Source organism: Leptomonas pyrrhocoris (assembly GCF_001293395.1).
Source record: "Leptomonas pyrrhocoris isolate H10 chromosome Unknown, whole genome shotgun sequence".
NCBI classification, from domain to species: domain Eukaryota; phylum Euglenozoa; class Kinetoplastea; order Trypanosomatida; family Trypanosomatidae; genus Leptomonas; species Leptomonas pyrrhocoris.
Genome location: NW_015438357.1, coordinates 801111 through 818263, shown reverse-complemented (window position 1 = coordinate 818263; position 17153 = coordinate 801111). Strand labels below are relative to the sequence as shown.

Sequence of the window (17153 nt, the reverse complement as noted above, 5' to 3'; positions counted from 1 at the left end):
GAAGAAGGACGCTTAGCGCGGAGGCTCCGATAAGGGGTTGAGCCGATCCATGACGGTGAGGTGGCCGCGGTTGTCGGGCTCGTAGATCTGGCGAAGCCGCTCCTCTTCTAGCTTCTCAAACAGGCCGTTGCGACGCTGCCTACGCTTCTTCGCGCCGTCGACCGAAATCTGCTCTGGTGTGATGCCGCGCCGGCGCAGCTCCTCCAGCCGCTCCTCTTCGGACATCGCCGCCAGCTTGTCAAAGTCCTCATCCACGGCGTTCTTCAGGTCGCGCTGGTGGAACACGAGCAGCTGCAGCAGAATACTCAGCACCACAAGCCCCACCAGCATCTTGGGCACACGAGCGTACTTCTTGTCGATAACGGGCGCACACTTGGGACACTTACACCAGAAGTGGTAGCGATCGTGTAAGACGTACTGGCGGTTGTCAAAAGACCACTGCGCTGGCACGTAGCTAATCAGAATCTCCTCCCCTGGCTCGATGTCTTTCGATGCCCGACAGCAGAAGAGGTAGACAGGGGCGTCTGCCTCCGTGAGACCTGGGTACGCGGCAAGACGATTCTCGTTACCAAAGTACGCAGCGTTACGCTCCTTTGACGCGTCGTGCACAACAGCCACGTCATTGCCCTTTGCTGCGCTTGCAGCTGCTGTCACAGATTCCCCCGTGGCGTGAGACGACGTGTCTGAGACTGTGGCACCACCAGTGACATCCACGCTAGCGTGTTCGTGATCACCGTCGGCGTTGTCAGGTCGCTTGTCCACAACATCGTCCTCTTCAGCGGCTGCTGCGGCTTCGTCTAGGTAGTAATCACTTTCACGGAACACGTGCTCGGGCATGATATCGTAGGTGGTGTTGGGGACGCAGCTGTGGTTCAAAAAGCCCGCCTCTGGAAAGTACGCCATGCCCTTTCGTTCCGCGAAGCTGCTCTCGACAAGGAAACTATTCAAGTCAAGAATGGCGGCCAGACGCGCAATGTGGATCGGGTGAAGCTCCAGCTCATCCAACACCTCCGGGCCGCCAATCGCCGCCATGACGCGCGCCGTGCTAGCCGCGGGCCAGTGCTCCAGCAGCGACGACGGCTGGCCGGTCAGAATCCAAGTGTGCAGAAACTCACGCACGCGCGCATCGCCGTCGCGGCAGCCAATCAAGATATCCGCGCACATCTCCTCCAGGCGCTCCAACTCGCCCTTCACGCCGACGTTGCGGGCGGTGCTCTGCACAATCATGATATTCTCCCCCTTCGCGATGCGCCGCGTCGCAAACACACCGCGCCCGGTGAGGGTGAAGCTGTGCTTAATCACTGCGTCCTGCACTACACGTCCGTTGTCTTGCGGCAGCTGTCGTTGCAGGATGGAGCGGTGCTGCAGTCCGCGGTACGACGCGGGCAGCTTTTCATCGACGGAGGTGTCGTCGAAGTCGACCTGTCCGGTCCCGCCCAGCTGGCGAATCTGCCCGTCGCCGTGGACGATGAAAGGCCCGATCGGCGTGTTCTTGCGCACCCACGGGTGCTCCGCCGCGGGTGGCAGCCCCACCGCCTGGTCCTTCCGCACAAACGTTGGATAGTCGGGATCGGGCACCTCGACGGTCATCTTGGCGTGTCGCTTTATCCGGCGAAAGGCCGGACTGTTTGCCTCGGGCTTCGCGGGAAACGGAATCGCCTGGTTGCGATGAAAGCGCGCCGCATCCACCTGACGCTGCACCTCGTCCAGAAACTGTTCCACCTCGTTGCCCTCCGGGAGCGAAGCTACATCCCTGTCGGCAGCCTGGACGGCGACGGCGGTGTGTTGCTGCTGCTGCTTCCCTTCTGCGGTAGCCGCCGCGGTGTGTGACTCAGCGGGAGAGGAGGCAAGCTGTGGCTGATCGACGTCCTCGCTCTCCAGCTGTGCCGCTTCCGTCTCTTCAAAGGTGGTGAAGATGCTGCGTTTGTAGGGACGCTCTTGTGTCTTGGCACGCAGCCGCACCTTGGGGTAGAGGGAGCGATACGACGTTTCTCTTTCGGGATGACTTGTTGCATCACCTGCGTGCGCGGAGGAGGACGGTCCGGTTTCGGAGTCCTCGAACGTCCCTTGCGGTGGTGAAGACGCCGCTGGTACCGCGGCGGCGCTGGAGTTTGTATGCTGCGTGCGCCGTACAGTCAAGGGCAATGCCCAACACACCACTGGCCGCACACTCCCTCGCATCGCGCAGTAAACGCAGGAAACAACAAAAGCAAAGTAAACGTGCTTTTTTGCTAAGTGCGAGGAAGACGAAGGTAAAATACAAGTTCTGTTTCGTTAGGGTTGACTCTGAGCTGCGCTAGGGGCTAAATGACCGCTTTTGTTTCCTGTACCGCACCGTCTTTCAAAACTTGACGCAGCGATCAAGCGGTGCTATCTTGCGCGATTCAGTTGGAGAAAGAATGTGAGAGGGTGGGTGAGGGGCTCAACGGAAAGTCTTCGAGTTGGCTTCTACTCATTGCTTTTCTACCCTTTTCTTTGCATCACTTCGACAGGTTTTAGTCTCTTGTCTACTGCGCTGTCATTGGTTTCGTCTTCTCGCATTGTCTCTCCCCCTTCCTCTGCGTCGTTACAGATCTTCAATTGTACCTGTGTAAATAAGCCATCAATCTGTTAAAAAGGGGAAACGTAGCCGCCGCGTTTCTGCACCGTCACGCCGTGCTTCGAGCACTTTTTCGCACATGGGAAAATGTTTGTCTTCTCTTACAATCCAGCCCGGGAAAAGCTCTCAGCTGCTCGGCTGGCTTCAATTGACTTTGCTACGTAGTCCGCAGCTGTGCTCGGGGCACCGAGGTGGTAGCGCAACGTGTACGACGGCGCTGTAACAGATGGACGAGATCCGCCGTAGACCCCGCCCCACCACGCACGCCGCCACCACGGAATGCCGCCGCACGCGCGCCAATGCTGCAGCTCCGTCAGCGCAGATGTTGCTGCGGTTGCCGTTGCCGTTGCGACTGTAGCCGCCAGTTGACTGCGTCCCTCTTCCTCGGCTTTCGTTGTACGCATTAGGTCTGCTCCGGACGCGCGCACAAGCTGCGCCCGTTGGCGGCGTGCGTAGACCTCCTCACGTGTGAGTCGCGGTCGCACGTCCGCCACGGCGTGTGCGGCGTCCACGTACAACAGGTGCGGCAGACCACTTACCCCAACAGGAATGTAGCGCGTAACATCGGGTGCGCAATACATACCATGCTTCTTGCTCTCTGTTGGAAGTGCCACATTACCGAAGAGAACAGGGTATCCGAGTGAGACTTCCTCGGCCGCCACATGCACTAGAGATGAGGAAGGTGATGCGGATAACTGCGGGGACGCGAGCGCTGCTTCGGCTTCTCGTTTCTCGTCTGCCTGCGTTTCCACAGCGACCTGCCGCCAGAGCTGCGTATAAGTGGTGGCATATGGTGACGCACGAAGCAAACGCAGCGTTGCACCGCCGCCGTCGTGCTTATCCTTTGAGTGTGGCATGTTGTGTAGGTGCTGCGTCAGCAATGGGTTGTTGGCGCACGCCCAAAAGCCAACCTCCTCAATCCAGTGAACGGGGCTCAAGGTAATATAACGCGCTGCACTTTTCTCACCTTCACCGTGCGTGTCATCCTTTGCGCTACGTGTCTCCAACCGGGGCTTCTCCGTCGATGTCATGACGACACCAATGTCTAGTGTATTTGTGATGACGCGTGCGGTGTGATGCAGCAGCTGCGCCTGCCCACCCGCAAAGCCGTCCCACAAGCCCAACAACGGAGCTGCGACGCGAAAAATCAACGCATACAACGCAAAGCACACCATCGATCGCAGCGTCTGGGTGAGCAGCAGCGGCTTGTCGCGGAAATGCAATTCGGTGCAATGCTGTTTCTCCCACAAGGAAAGCTCAGCAAGCATGCGGTGAAGGTCGTGTTCGGTCGTAAGATGACGTGGAAGAGTCCACAACTGACTGCGTACCAGCTGAACATCGCAAAAGAAGACAGTCTTGTCGGCGTTGGTGCACCACGCAGCGCTGCGGAGCTGCTCTTCGACTTTGGCGCGCAAGCACGCGTAGGCATGGATGACATCCTGGTACGGTTGCTTGACGTGTGTCAAGTGGTTCTCCTCGTCGTGCTGGGCAGCTTGACGCGGCTCGTAGACAAAATGGTAACCCGCGTACGACATGCCCGCAGTGGCAGCCGCGCCGAAGCCCCAAAATGGCAGTCTCGGCATTAGCGCAACGCCAAGCAGTTCATCGCACCTTTTCCGGTCTACTTCACAGGTGAACTGATGAGGTGAGGCGAGGTGGAGAAAGGTGAGGAGCAACGAGGAAGAATGCTCGAGAAACCGCGTACATGACCTGCGAGTAAGGAGACCTTCAGCTACCTGCAACGTACGCACCTCATCTACCTGATTTCCGGTGCACCAGACAGTGCGAAATACTTTCTTCTTTTTGAAACGTAGTACGCGCATCTTCAATGCAAAGCACCAAGGTTTTTCACGTTATTCTTTTTCGTTTGCTTCCATTTGATGACACGCAAATTAGGAAGGAACAGGAAGGCGAGAAGCAAACAAGAAACAAGCAGCCCCACGGACAAACTTCCTACCTTCATCACGCAGCTGTCAGTCAGCCGCCTTCAGCTTGTGGTACAAAACAAACGCAACAGCAACTACAGGGACGGCGCGAGTGAGGGCGAAGAAACCCAGTGCGACCCAGCACGCCGTGTACGGCGCTCCGTGCTCTGGGTACACCTCCTTCGATCGCCCGCTGTTTTGCTGCACTGTCATAACAAGCCCGCGGTGGTCACTGGCCGTGTAGTTTTCGTTGAAGAGGAGGTACCCGTCCTCCGGCACGTACTTGTAGGCCACCTCGTCTGGCCGAGTCGTTGCGATTCGTGCCTCGTCGTCTTGGCCTCCGTCTTGGATAGAGTGGAGGTACTTCGCCGTGTAGGACGTCGCCGAGACGCTGCCACGCTTTTCAAGGGCAGCAACGTCAACAGGCTGAGCGCCGCCGCGGTGAATGCGGAAGGGCTGCGGCTTTAGGTTGCTGAGGAGCAGCCAGTCGAACTTGCCGCACACAAAGCCGTTGTAGTCCGGGTTGTCCAGCGTGATAGACTTTGCCTTGTCTGCGGGGTCGAAGAGGCACAGCTTCACGTTCGACACGCGCTCCAGTTCCGCGTCGGAGAAGCCGTACAAGTAGCGCCATACCCACTTGTTGTTCCACAACAACTGGTGAATGCGGGACGCCAGAAGCGCCGGGTAGCGGTATGAGAAAGGGCAGCACCCGCGTTCAAACGAGTGCATGTTGCGGCTCAACACCTTCCGCTGCAACCAGCACGCCTCGGCCTCGCCAACGCTGAGGAAGCGGAGACGGTCGTTGCCGTATTGACGGCTAAAGCGCACAATGCCGTGTGCCATGGTGTTGAGGTCACCAGCGACCAAGAACGCCGGTTGCTGTGCGGTGGTGCCCGATAAGACGGAGGAAAGGCGGAGAAGACGCTGCATGTCGGCCATGCAGTCCCCCAGCTGTCGCACCCGTGCCAGGGCACCGCAGAAGACTTCGAAGTGACAGCAGTAGATGTAAAGCGGCGGCGTCTGCGGCGATGTGCGCTCCGCAGCGTCCACCCGTACACGCAGAGCGCTGCGGTAGCCTCGGCGCGGCTCGTTGAACTTCGCGCCGTCCTCGTCCCAGTGAACCGAGGTCGTGTGGGGCACCGACGTGGCCTCCCGTATGGTTGCACGGCGGCTAAGAATGGCGTTGCCGTGAAAGTGACGGCCTGCGTGTGTTTTGTGGTCTGTCTCTGCAGCGGACTCCTGAGAAGGCTGTGACTTTGGACCTACCGCATTCTGGGGAGAACGGCAGGGGGAGTCGAGCTCCTCGAATTCGCAGACAAAGTACAGCTCAGCCTGCAGTGCCTTGGCCAGTTCTTTGGGGACATTGACGTAACTGGACCGACGGCAGTTAATGTCTAGCTCTTGAAGTGCAATGAAGTCGGCATTGAGGGCTTTCAAGTCGGCGATGATAGCGTCTAGCTTAATGCCACGCTCGATGTTCCACTGCACCACTCGAAAGGTATCACTCACTTTTGGATTCGTTGGCGTACTGTTGCAGTTGCCTTGTGCTGGTCGGTAATCGTAGTGCAGTATGTCCCCGGCGTGCATTACGTTGAGTTGCGCAACATCATCCTCATTGCCAATGCGAGACATGCTTCAAACAAAACCTGTGACGAGCTAAACGTGTAAAACATTCGTTGTGAAGTGAAAGGAGATCTTCAGTCTGTAGCTGGTTCAATAGTAGTAGAGGTATTAACTATAATAACAACGGCTTCTATGCAGGCCGCAGGAACAGCAAAAACAGCAGAAAGAGAAGCGTGTAAAAGTGAAACGTCACTGTTCAGTAGCTTTCAAGAAGCTATATTTGCATAGAGAAATAGCAGGTTAGAATAGAACAAGTGAGTAATGAGAGGAGGTGTAGGTAGTGATGCAAAACGTTCCCTGCGCTGTTTGTTGTTGCTCTCCATCACAATTGCATGTGGACAGGATGACCAGCGAAGACAACTTTTAATGCATTGCGGTGACGCCGTGCCAACCTGCTGAGTCTTCTATTAATCATAACTGCGCCTCTTGCCTCGCTTCACTCTCAACACGTTTTACATTACTTTGCAGTTTCCACTTTAATGCGCTATAATGGAGAAACTCAACACAATTTGCGATCAATCAATCAAGAGGGGGAGCGATACAACGTTTTCAAAAGGAAGATGCTGCACGGAAGAGGCAAACAAACTGGAATGAATCCGAACCCGTGCCTTTCTTCTTTGCTCGAATCATCAAAGGTGTCACCAGCCAAAACAACAACAACGAAAGAGCAGAGCCCCTGCAGGAAAACAAACAAACAAAGTCAAATAGTAACAACAACAGCACAACTTCCTTTTTCAGACCACCATGTCGGATTCGGCGACGCCGCCATCGCGCTGAGCGATGAGCAGGTCACGCTGCCGCGTACGTTCCGCTTCGACACCCGCCGTCTCCGCATCGCGCGCCGCCTGGTGGATCTTGGCCATGGCCTTCTTCTTCTTCTGCACCATCTTCAAACGGAAGAATTCTTCTCGCTCCTGCTCGTCCAGCTCAGAGGTAATGTAGCTAAGCGTGTTCTGCACGCGTGGAACAACGACCTTTTCCAGGGCGTTGACACGGCGGTTCGTCACCTTCTGCGCAATATCCAGCGTCGTCCAGCTGGTTTGGAGGGACGCGATCTTGACCAGGAGGGAAAGCGTGTGACGGAAAGCGCTGTAGGCCTCCTTGATTTGCTCACCACCCTTGCCAAGACCGGCTGCGAGGGAGCCGGTGGTGGCGTTGGAGGCTGCCAACGGATTCGTTTGCGCCACGCGAGACTCCATCACGCCGTCTGCCGCGGTATTCCCGGCGTCGTCGTTTTGTGTCTGGAAACTTGGCACCTGCACACCCGCAATGTTCTCCACCTGCAGCTCCATCGTGTACGTCGGGATCTTCAGCGACTCCTGCACGGCCAGACTGATATCCCCTGCGATGAACTGCGCCTGCGTGATGGTGAAGTACGACCCTTTAATTTGGTCCGCCATTTCGAGCTTGGCGGCGTGCAACTCGCCCATCACGGCGCGGTAGCGCATCGACAGCGCGTCGGCCTTTTTCTTGAGCAGACTGTGCCCCTTCTGCGCACCCTTCAGACGCGTCTTGAAGGCGATGAGGGACATGCGGCTGGGCAGCGCCGGGTAACGGTTGGTGCTGGACATGGTGCGAAGAACGAAAGAAACGGCAACCAACAAAAACGAAAAACCAAAAAAAGGAATCCCAGTAAGCCTGTGTAGGTATCCGAGATACTCGTTAGTAGAACACAAGAACGTACACGGCGTTTCTGTCGGAAGATGGTGGAACACCGAGGCAAAGAGAGAGAGAGAGAGCAAGAGGAGAGAACGGTGAAAGAAGAAGGCGCAACCACCTTTAAGAATTATAATCTAGTAAGAGACAGGTTGATCGCCTTTGCAGTCCAGGCACGTCAACGTTGGCAGTTTCACTACCCCTTTCACAAGTGCAGCATATCCGTACACTGGAAAACAGTAGGACTTCGGCTTTGCACGCACCATGCTTTTATTTTTGTGTTGTCTTTCCTTTTCGTTTGTGTGTGTGTGTGTGTAAACAGTCTACAGAGGGTTCAATGAACCATATGAGAAGAAAAACGATAAAAACACGCCTCCGAGAAGAAATAGACCGGATGCCTTCCAACTAGCCAAATGCGTCTACGACAACGCAAAGCAGTGATCTTCCTCGTTCTCTCTTCTAGAGTTTTTTTTTTCACTTCTCAGCACGTGAAGAGGCGCTCTTTTCCACTGCAGGTGCAGCGGCCACTACACTGCCTCCCAATTTAATCTGCGCCTCTGCTCGCTCGTCGTTCGTCCACTCCTCCATGGGCGGAATCATCTGCTCCGTCTTGACAATCTCGGTTCGCAGCGGTTGGGTGATTTCCACGTTGAACTGCCACACGAGCCGGCGCGCCTCCTTCACGTAGCGGTGTGCCATGCCGTGGCGCTTCATCGTCACGTACACGCGGGCGATGTGGTTCAGCGACTCTGCCACCGCCGTCTCAGTCGTGTCGCCGCGGGTGCGCCGCACGTTCAGCGCCTTCTCGTGCATCGCCAGCGCCTTGCTAAATTGACTCTGCTGGTGGTAGCACTGGCCGAGCGTCGTCTGCACATCGGCTTGGGCCAGCACGTTGGAGCGGGCGGTCTTCGCGTACATGTCCAGCGCCGCCTCCGCCATCTTCTCGCAGTTGGCAAAGTCCTGACGTTGGAGGTAGAGGATGGCGAAGTTGCTGTACGAGTAGGCCACCGTGGCGTGGTTCTCGCCGAGCATCTCGATACGTGTGTCAAGGGCCTCCTTGAAGCACTTCTCCGCCTTTTCGTAGTGTTGGAAGTCCAAATAAAAGAGCCCGAGGTCGTCGAGGACGTCCGTCATATAGGTGCGCTGCAACGGCTCCACGGTGGCATTCTGCTTGAAAGCGTCGACGGCCAGCAGAAAGTACGCCTCGGCGTGCGGCTCCCGTCGCATTGCGTACGCGTCACCGATCTTTTGGTAGAGGTAGGCCAGCTGCGGGTCTTGCTTGTCGACCGCCTTGCGAATGCGAATCGCATCGCGGAACATGTCGACTGCCCGGTCGATTTCTAGCTTTCGCGCCAGCAGCGACCCATAAAAGGTGTCCGCCTCCGCCATCTGCATGCTGTCTGGGCCAAAGCTCTTCTTGATGATGGCCATGCCACGCTCAAATGTCTTCTCGGCGCTGACGTAGTCGTCACACAGCTCCTGGCAGCGACCCAGCTTCATCAGTTCCTGCCCAAACAACGGGGAGTCCTTGCCAAGAGCCACCGCATACGTGGTTGTGCTTTCTTCGTACAAGCGCAGCGCATCTCGAAACTGCTTCTTGGCGGCCAACAGGCCCGCCTTGCTGCTAGTCGCCTGCGCGGTGGCAGGGTGGTCGCGGCCGAAGGTCTCAATGCAGATCTTGAGGCATTCGCTAATGCACATCTCAGCCCCGACGGGGTCGTCGAGCGCCTTCTTCAGCTCGCAAAGCTTGTTGAGGGTCTGCGCGATCATGGGACGGAACTTCACGTGCCGACTGTACAAGAAACGCCGTATTTCGAGCGATTCCTCGAGAAAGACTACTGCCTGGTGCTCCTGCTTGCGGAGGAGAAACAATGCGGCGCAGTCGGCGAGTGCGTGGGCAGCCGACGACAGCGGGTGCTTGCTCGGCTCCGCCGGCGGCGTCGGGTCATCTGGCAACCACGAGTTGTTGCCGTAGTTGTAGCACTGATCACGAAAGACGCGTATGCTGTCCTTGAAGGCCTTCTCCGCCTCGTCGAGAAACTTGAGGTGGGTGTAGCACAGCGCGAGCAGCTCCATCGACTCGGCGTACTTGAGAGACTTCTCGCCTTCCACCTGTTCGTAAATCGCCGCTGCCTCCGTGAAGGCGTTCTCCGCGGCGCCGTACTCCTTCATATCGAGGAAGACGCGGCCGATGTTGTGCAGCGTGGCCGCGCACTGCTCGTGAATCGGCCCGTACTTCTCGCGCCGCATCGCCAGTGCCCGGTCGTACAAACTAATCGCGTCACCGTAGTTCTTTGTCTGGTGCGCCGCACGAGCCAGGTTGTTGCACTCCTCGCCGAACTCGAAACTCATGGGAGCTCGCCCGGCCGCCTCGCGGTAGCCTTTTGGCGAGTACTGGCGAGGGCCGACAAAGCGTCGCTGCGTCAGCACCGTGACCGTTGTGATGGCAGCGCGTGCACACAGTGCGTCGCAGCAGCCACGAAGGCGCAACAGGCTGGTGGTGGTGCTACATTCTGGCAGGCATGAGCGCATCATCGTAGGCGGAGCAGCAGCTGCGGCCAACACACGGGTTGCCGGCGACAGTCGTTGAAGCATCTGTCGCGTGGGCGAGGAAAAGAGGAACGTATCTGTTGGCCACCACAGTTACTAGATTGCAAGATACGTTCTGCCTCGATGCCACCAGAACGAAGTGCAACGGTTAGACGGAAGGCATTGAAACGAATATGCGAAGAAAAACGAAAGGAACAGGAGAAGTAAAGACGTTATGGAAAGCTTGGAGGAGGGATGTTACTGTTACATACTTTACGTCATTTCGTTTTCATCGCTTGAATACACATATCAATAGCGAAAGCAGTCGCCAGCGCTAATCCACCGAATTAAATACCACGATGAATAGCAGTGATGAACACAAACACGTGGGCCGAAGAATACCAAAGTATTTTTTTTTCTCTTCCCTCACGGCTATTTCCCGTGAGGTATTGAGTTATTTTGAAGTTCTACGTTAGCAATAATTCGAATCTAAAATTGTACGGAAGTTGTCTCCAGGACTTGTAGACACACACGCGCACACACACACATCCCTTACCGAATCGCACACATCCGACCCCCCCCCCCCCAGAAACCAGGCATGAAGCCGTCAAAGCGTTGGTCAGTTCTTCCCTTCTGCAGTGGTAGCAGCATCATCAGCGAGATTTGCGAACATCAGCTCAACTGCGTGCAGCTCGGGGTAATGCAGCTTCAACACCGGACGCACACGCGGCTTTCGCTCGCTGCGCGTCACGTTGTTGCCCATCCCAGATTTCTGCGCATTATCTGCGTCGTCGTCCTGTCCGCTCCTGTCTAGCGCAGGGTGAGACATCACCTTGGCGAGGAAGTCCGTCTCCGTCAGCTTGGCCTTTCTCTGCTTTGTGTCCTGTGTCCCGCGCGCCGTCGCACGCCCCCCGCTGCTGACGTCCTCGCAGAACGAGTCCTGCATCTGCAGCAACGAGCCCAAGAGATCGAGAACGTACTGCACATTCTGGCGGTGAAAGCTGCCGTCGTCGAGCGGGTCCTGTAGTTCTGTGGCGAGGCCTTCCACGTCTTCGGCCGCCCCGTCATCGGCGGCACTGCCGCAGGACAAGCGGAGGCTTTGGCGAATAGCGCGCTGCAGTGCCAGCGGCGTCTCCGGCGCGTCGCCGAGCTCCTCCATGGTGGCCGCGTCGGCATTGCGAAAGCGTTTGAGAAAGAAGTGTACGTAGGCTTCCAGCTCCTTCAACACTGCCGGTGGAAGCACGGACGTGGTCATAGTCGTGGTCGTGGGGGCCACCGACTCCTTGGCAGTGGCGGCGCCGCCCTTGCTCTCTCCGGTCTTCTTTCCCTTCCGTCCCGTGCTGTGCACGCTGGACGCGCTCGTGGAGGTGGTGCTGCTGGAGTTGCGGCGCTGCCGGGTAGAGGAGGGGGTCGCGTTTGCTGGCGCCGCGGGCGGCGGAGGGGGGGTCGCCGCGGGGGTTTGGAAGGGCCCCCAGCGGGGAAGCATCCGCCGCAGCACCGTCTCTGCCGCATCTACCACCTCATCCGACGCGGTGCTCTCGCTATCGCTGCTGACACTCTCACTTGCCGGGACAGCGGCAGCCGACGTGCTTTGCTGTGCACCGTGGAAGAGGGAGCCGCGTCGGGTGGCGTGATGCGATGACGACCGACTCGCCGACGGGCTGCGCGAGAACGCACGCCGTGGCGAGTTGCTAGCCGGGCTGCCCGGGCCGTTGCTCAGGATGGTGGGGCTTAACAGCGCCTGGACGGCGCCGGATTGAGCCGCGTCTGCCGGTGCCACAGAGGGAGTGTACCACGCCGTGTTCAGCGCCAGAGGCTTGATAGGCCCCGTCTTCTCCGACGGCATCACCGCATTCACAAGCAACTTACTCTCGCGCGCTGGCGCCGGCGCCGAGGACGGTGAGTTTAACGAGGCCGCGAGTGGCGGTGAGGTGGGCGGCACGCCAGGCGACGGCGAGCGTGTGCGAGTCTGCGACGGGGAAGGGTGAGCGGTGGGTCCGCCGTACTGCACCGACGGGCGACGCGGTGCAGCGCCGACAGCGTTGCTGTGATTCGTGTTGCCGCCCGGTGACGTGGTCGAGAGGGAGAGGGAGGCAGGCATAGCTGAGACCGTTGCCGCTGCTGCTGTGGCGTCCGCAGGCACCGCTGAAAGGGCGATCATCGCCTCGTCCGCCTCTGCCAGGTCCATCTCCAACGCACGCGCGGCTTTCGGTCCGACGGTGGCGGAGTGACGCGGCTGCCCGCCTTCCTCCTCTCCTCCTACTGGCGGCAGTGGGGACGACTTCGGCGGTGACACGGCGCAGATGCGCATGATCAGCGCCTTGCGCTCGTTGTACTCGTCGTTCTGCAGCACCAACCGCTGATAGTTCTCCTCGCTGACGAGGGGAAAGAAAGGATCGATGAGAAGACGACGGGTGGCTTCCTCAAAGGAGATGGGGGCCGACTTCAGTGGCCCTGAAACAACCGCCGCCGCCGCAGTCGTTTCGGTACCGCTACCAGGATGCGTTGCCATCGTCTTATGTGACTCCTCGGCCTGCTGGACCAGCTCAGTGCGGGTACGTTCTCCCAACGTGTTGGCCGGCTGCAGACTGGCCAGCGCCACCATCACCGCCGATCGTCGCGGCAGTCGAGTGGCTGATTTGGTGGTGGAAAACGACGAGTCCGTCGCACCGAGCGCCGTGGCACTCAGCTTCGGCCGCGCGACAGAGCCGGTGGTACCCGACCCACTTCCTTCACCACCTGCGGCCGGGCTTCGCGATGGAGAGAGTTGTGGTCCCCCGGCACCCGCCGCCGCCGCCGCCTGTGCGGCGGAGGGCTTCTGACGCATCGAGGAGACCAAGATGGCCTCGGCACTGCTGCTGCTCATCCGTCCCCGTGGCTTCGGCACGTCAGCAACAGGGCCTTTCTGCGGAGACACCATTGCCTCACCGTTTGCATCGGAACGGATGCCGACACCGTAGATGCGCTGTCGCGGGCGCTTCGCCGCGGAGGGAGAACCCCCACCAGTCCTGATGGCCTCCCCAACGCGCGGGTCGGCGTGCAAGGTGGGCAGCGAAGAGCCGGAGTTGCTGAGCGAGGTAGTGGTGCTGCCCTCGTCTTTGATCTTCGCAGCAGCTGGCGCCCCCGAGGTGGTGGTGGAGAGCAAGAGTGCGCGCAACATGTCCTCCCGGACCCGAGTCAGCTTCGTCAGTTCTTCATTTCCAGTGTAGTACGGCGCGTTGCTCACACCAAAGGTCACCATCATTCCGGGCACCCCACTTGCGTTGGTGCTGCCGCGCGGGCTAGGAGTGGCGAAGACGCGCGGAGACGGGCGCGCGAAGAGCGAGAGCGCCGGTGAGTTCCGTTGCTGTAGTTGCTGCTGCTGCTGCTGCTGCTGCACGTGCGGGCCGCTGACTCCGGGTGGGGTTTGGCGGAACGGGCCGCCAACGACGGACGCAGCGCCGGGAATGCGCTCCATGGGAATCTCGTTGCTGCCGGTGGAGCGCCGTGACATTGGTGTGCCCGCGCTGAGCCGACTACCACCACCGCCACCGCCGATGCCCGTGTTGACGGAGGCATCTGACATACGCGACGGCGTCGGGGAAGCGGAGTTGGGCCCCCCGCCAGCTCCCACGTTCACCATCGGGCCGTGCGCTCGCACCGCAGAACCGTCCACGTTGCTCGGCGTCGACAAGGTGGCGTTGAGAGAGCGTCGGCGTTCCTCTGCCTCGTGGCGCAGCTGCTGCAGACGCGTGCCACTGCGTTTCACGGTGGACCCAAACTGGGAGCTGGATCCTCTGTCAGTAGCAGAGCCTCGTGTGCTGCGACGATCCGGCGAGGGCGTCGCGATGTGCCGTTGCTGCAGCACGGTCAGCTGCGCTCGGCGCAGCTGCGGATCTTGCAGGGAGGAGCGATCTTTACTGTCGTTTCGCACAACACTCGCAGCGCCTCGTGGCCAGCTCTTGGTCATTCCCGACGACGTTCGCGCGAAGGCGGCATTGGCGGGTGCGTACAGCAGTTGCTCGTCTCCGGGTTTGATGATGCTCCGTGTCCACGCCTCTGACACGACAGGCCCGTGCGAATGCCGGGGAAGATTACTCAGTGGTGCGACGGCGTTGTGTCGCGTGGTTGCGGCGATGCCAAGAGTAGAGCGTTCGAGCTCACTCCCGCTTCCCTTTGCAATGCTCAGCGCTGGGAAGGTGGGGCTTTCACTCTCTAACGCGTTGGAAGGCGCCGTTGCCGCTGTTGCCGCGGTGGTGCTGCCGTGTTGCGGTTGGGCGACGGACGGGTCGCGCGTCGGTGGAGCGGTGTTGGCGGCGGTGGTTGGGATGCTGACCGATACTCGTCCCGAAGACCGATGAGAGGGGAGCGTGCCGGATGGGCGCGCGGATGGGGCCGCCGTTTCGGCTTCGCTGCTGCGATGCGTCACATTTTCCTTTGCTGCTTCCTCTACGGAGGAATGTGCTGCTGCTGCCGTTGCAGCTGCTTGTGTTCCAGAAGTGACGGAACCCGTTGTAGCAGTGAAATGGGTGGCTGACGGGGTTTTCGGCTTGGCGTTGAGGGCTGTGCCTGCGCTGGTGCGCTTTCGAGCCATCCGGGGAGCCGCGCCGCTGCTGTGGTCGTGCTGCTCCTCGCGCTTTGGTTCAGCTACAGCAGCAGCAGCAGCAGCGGCGCGAGTGTCCGCGGCTGTCAACGACGACACCGGTGGTGCAAAGGGAGCTTCACTGACCGCGGCAGACACAGAGGCAGGAACTGGGGCAGTATTGACGGTGTGAGTGGCGCTGCCAGAGTCGCTGGTGGCACTGGTGCGACGAGGCCGCGCGCCAACCGCTGCGGTGGTACTCCCACCGCTACCCGCCTCACCACTGTGCGAGGGCTGCGCTGTGCCTGTGCTGGGAGCCGCTGGGTCGGGGGGCCGCGGCGTCGGCGGGCCTGGGCGCGCAGCGGAATCGGGACGCTGACTTACGTGTGGAAGCGTGGACGTGGCGGAGGCGCTGGCCTTGGTGGTTCGAATTAAGGGGGCCGGAGAGGCATTGGAAAAAGAGGATGCGGCGGCGGTGGTGGGTGCTCCGCTGCTCCCTGGCGCTGCTGCGGCAGCACCAATGCTGCCCCTCTGGCGACGTGCGACTGGTGCAGCAGAGAACGGCGCGCTGCCGCTGTCGCTGATGCCGCCGACCCCAGCGGCGACGTGAGATGTGCCACTTCGTGGAGTTGGTGAGGTTGCGGCGACTGGCGGGTCGGAACTCGCAGCCGCCGTTGTCTGCGTCGCAGCGACGGGGTGATTTCTGGTCTTGGAGGCGGCAGAGACAGCGGACCTCGGCGTTGTAGACACTGCTTTGTGGTTTGGGGAGGGTCCTGCCGTAGCTCCAACCGTGTGATGGGCAACACCACCACCACTACTATGGATATCGCTGGTACCGTTCACAACAGCTCTAGTTGAGGTTTCCGTGATGCTACGAGCAGGTGCGCGTAGGTCGGGGTGTCCACTGGCACTCGCCCGTGCTCGTAGGGCATTCGCGGCTGCAGTCCCCGCGCTGGATCCGGGGACTGCTGTTGCTGTTGCTAACGCTGCCTGTTGAGCGACGATGGAGGTAGAGGTGACTGAGATGCGTGTTTTTGCCGTGGTTTTCTTGACTGGTGCTGATGCTGCTGTTACTGTCGATGCTGCTGTGGCGGTCGCGTTGGAAGGTGTAGGAGTTGCCTCGCTGCCGTTTGCGGTGCCATTTAACGAACTTCGTTTTCGAAGACGCACCGGGGCAGTAGGCCCTGAGTTAGATGACGTTGCCGCAGCTGCACGCGCCTTCTTTGCCGGCATTATATGTTTTCAAGACGGAAGAGCAGTTGCACCTCAATAATAAAAAAAGACCTCCCGAAGAATCAGCAACGATCTATGTCAGGCAAAACGGAAAGTGCTACTAAGTTTGAATAACGGTACAGGTCTAAAGGAAAGGCACAGAAGAGTGCCCCAAACGCGTGTGAAAAGAGCGCAACACTCACGAAACGAAAAGATAGAATAGGGGAGTTGCGATGTATAAGAGAGTGTCCTCTTCCTTCTTTATCCTCCTCCTTGGAAGAGAACCGTAAAAAGAGAAGGAAAAAATAGAAGCACACCGTATGTTGAGAGAGGGGGGAAAAAGAGATGGCAGCTCGAAGAACGCGTTGTAGATATGTACGTTGCGTACATGCCACACTTCCCCCCTCTTTTCGTTGTGTGTGTGTGTGTGTACGTGCGCGCGCGAACTGCGATGGCAAACTTCTGTGTTACCGAGATGAAAAGCTTTAGATGTTTTAGGCAAATCTCACCCACAACGATAATTAATGGGTGCGACAAAGTCAGTAAGACACGCTCGCGAGTTGATGAAACACGTGCGGCTTTTTTAGTTTATTGTCATCCTTTTTGTTTCTGTAAAGCAGTTCGCCCGAGGCTATTCCGGGCAACCAAGAAAACCCGTAACACTCAAAATGTGACCACAAAGCGCACGGAGCCGCGTTTCACTCGCAAAGGTGAAAGCGTCGAGAAAGGAGAGTAGGATGAAAAAGAAGAAGGAGAAAGACGAGTTCAAGAGAACAATAATCACAACATCTTTCCATGGTGTTTCTTTTTGGACCCCGAACAACAACACCGGCCTCCGCTAAAATGCCGCTGCTGAGAACAGCGACCGCGCCAAATGGCACCTCTGCCATCCTTTCTTAGTTGTACTGATATCCAAATCCCCAGACGCTGTCCTTCAGGATGCGCAGCGTTGGTTCATCATACTACTGACAATAATGAACTTTTCTTTCTTTTGGTCAAGTTACGCGTTAAGGAATTACGGGACAAATGCGTTGCAACGCTTATTCGA

At 58.6% G+C, this 17153-nt stretch overlaps 6 protein-coding genes across 9 annotated transcripts; all 6 read right to left on the bottom strand.

Annotated features, from left to right (window-relative positions):
* Positions 1-12: 12 nt before the first annotated feature.
* ABB37_00242 (hypothetical protein) lies at positions 13-2376 on the bottom strand (the record flags this gene model as incomplete). 2 transcript variants are annotated; one of them, XM_015796373.1, is made up of 1 exon in its annotated part: positions 13-2376. In XM_015796373.1, the coding sequence occupies exon 1, from the start codon at positions 2179-2181 to the stop codon at positions 13-15; it is 2169 nt and encodes a 722-aa protein (XP_015664381.1). In that variant the 5' UTR covers positions 2182-2376. The 2 variants fall into 2 exon arrangements, with proteins under 2 accessions (XP_015664381.1, XP_015664382.1); XM_015796374.1 differs by having other exon boundaries at positions 13-2372.
* Positions 2377-2700: 324 nt separating this feature from the next.
* ABB37_00241 (hypothetical protein) lies at positions 2701-4238 on the bottom strand (the record flags this gene model as incomplete). Its single annotated transcript, XM_015796372.1, has 1 exon — positions 2701-4238. Exon 1 carries the CDS (start codon positions 4180-4182, stop codon positions 2701-2703), a length of 1482 nt encoding a protein of 493 aa, XP_015664380.1. The 5' UTR covers positions 4183-4238.
* Positions 4239-4572: 334 nt separating this feature from the next.
* On the bottom strand, positions 4573-6363 carry ABB37_00240 (hypothetical protein; the record flags this gene model as incomplete). 2 transcript variants are annotated; one of them, XM_015796370.1, is made up of 1 exon in its annotated part: positions 4573-6363. In XM_015796370.1, the coding sequence occupies exon 1, from the start codon at positions 6154-6156 to the stop codon at positions 4573-4575; it is 1584 nt and encodes a 527-aa protein (XP_015664378.1). In that variant the 5' UTR covers positions 6157-6363. The 2 variants fall into 2 exon arrangements, with proteins under 2 accessions (XP_015664378.1, XP_015664379.1); XM_015796371.1 differs by having other exon boundaries at positions 4573-6279.
* Positions 6364-6881: 518 nt separating this feature from the next.
* On the bottom strand, positions 6882-7842 carry ABB37_00239 (putative vacuolar ATP synthase subunit d; the record flags this gene model as incomplete). The annotated part of the gene is made up of 1 exon (XM_015796369.1): positions 6882-7842. The coding sequence occupies exon 1, from the start codon at positions 7716-7718 to the stop codon at positions 6882-6884; it is 837 nt and encodes a 278-aa protein (XP_015664377.1). The 5' UTR covers positions 7719-7842.
* Positions 7843-8277: 435 nt separating this feature from the next.
* Positions 8278-10470, bottom strand: ABB37_00238 (putative mitochondrial putative TPR repeat protein; the record flags this gene model as incomplete). Its single annotated transcript, XM_015796368.1, has 1 exon — positions 8278-10470. Exon 1 carries the CDS (start codon positions 10336-10338, stop codon positions 8278-8280), a length of 2061 nt encoding a protein of 686 aa, XP_015664376.1. The 5' UTR covers positions 10339-10470.
* Positions 10471-10951: 481 nt separating this feature from the next.
* Positions 10952-16738, bottom strand: ABB37_00237 (hypothetical protein; the record flags this gene model as incomplete). 2 transcript variants are annotated; one of them, XM_015796366.1, is made up of 1 exon in its annotated part: positions 10952-16738. In XM_015796366.1, exon 1 carries the CDS (start codon positions 16124-16126, stop codon positions 10952-10954), a length of 5175 nt encoding a protein of 1724 aa, XP_015664374.1. In that variant the 5' UTR covers positions 16127-16738. The 2 variants fall into 2 exon arrangements, with proteins under 2 accessions (XP_015664374.1, XP_015664375.1); XM_015796367.1 differs by having other exon boundaries at positions 10952-16252.
* Between the last annotated feature and the right edge of the window lie 415 nt (positions 16739-17153).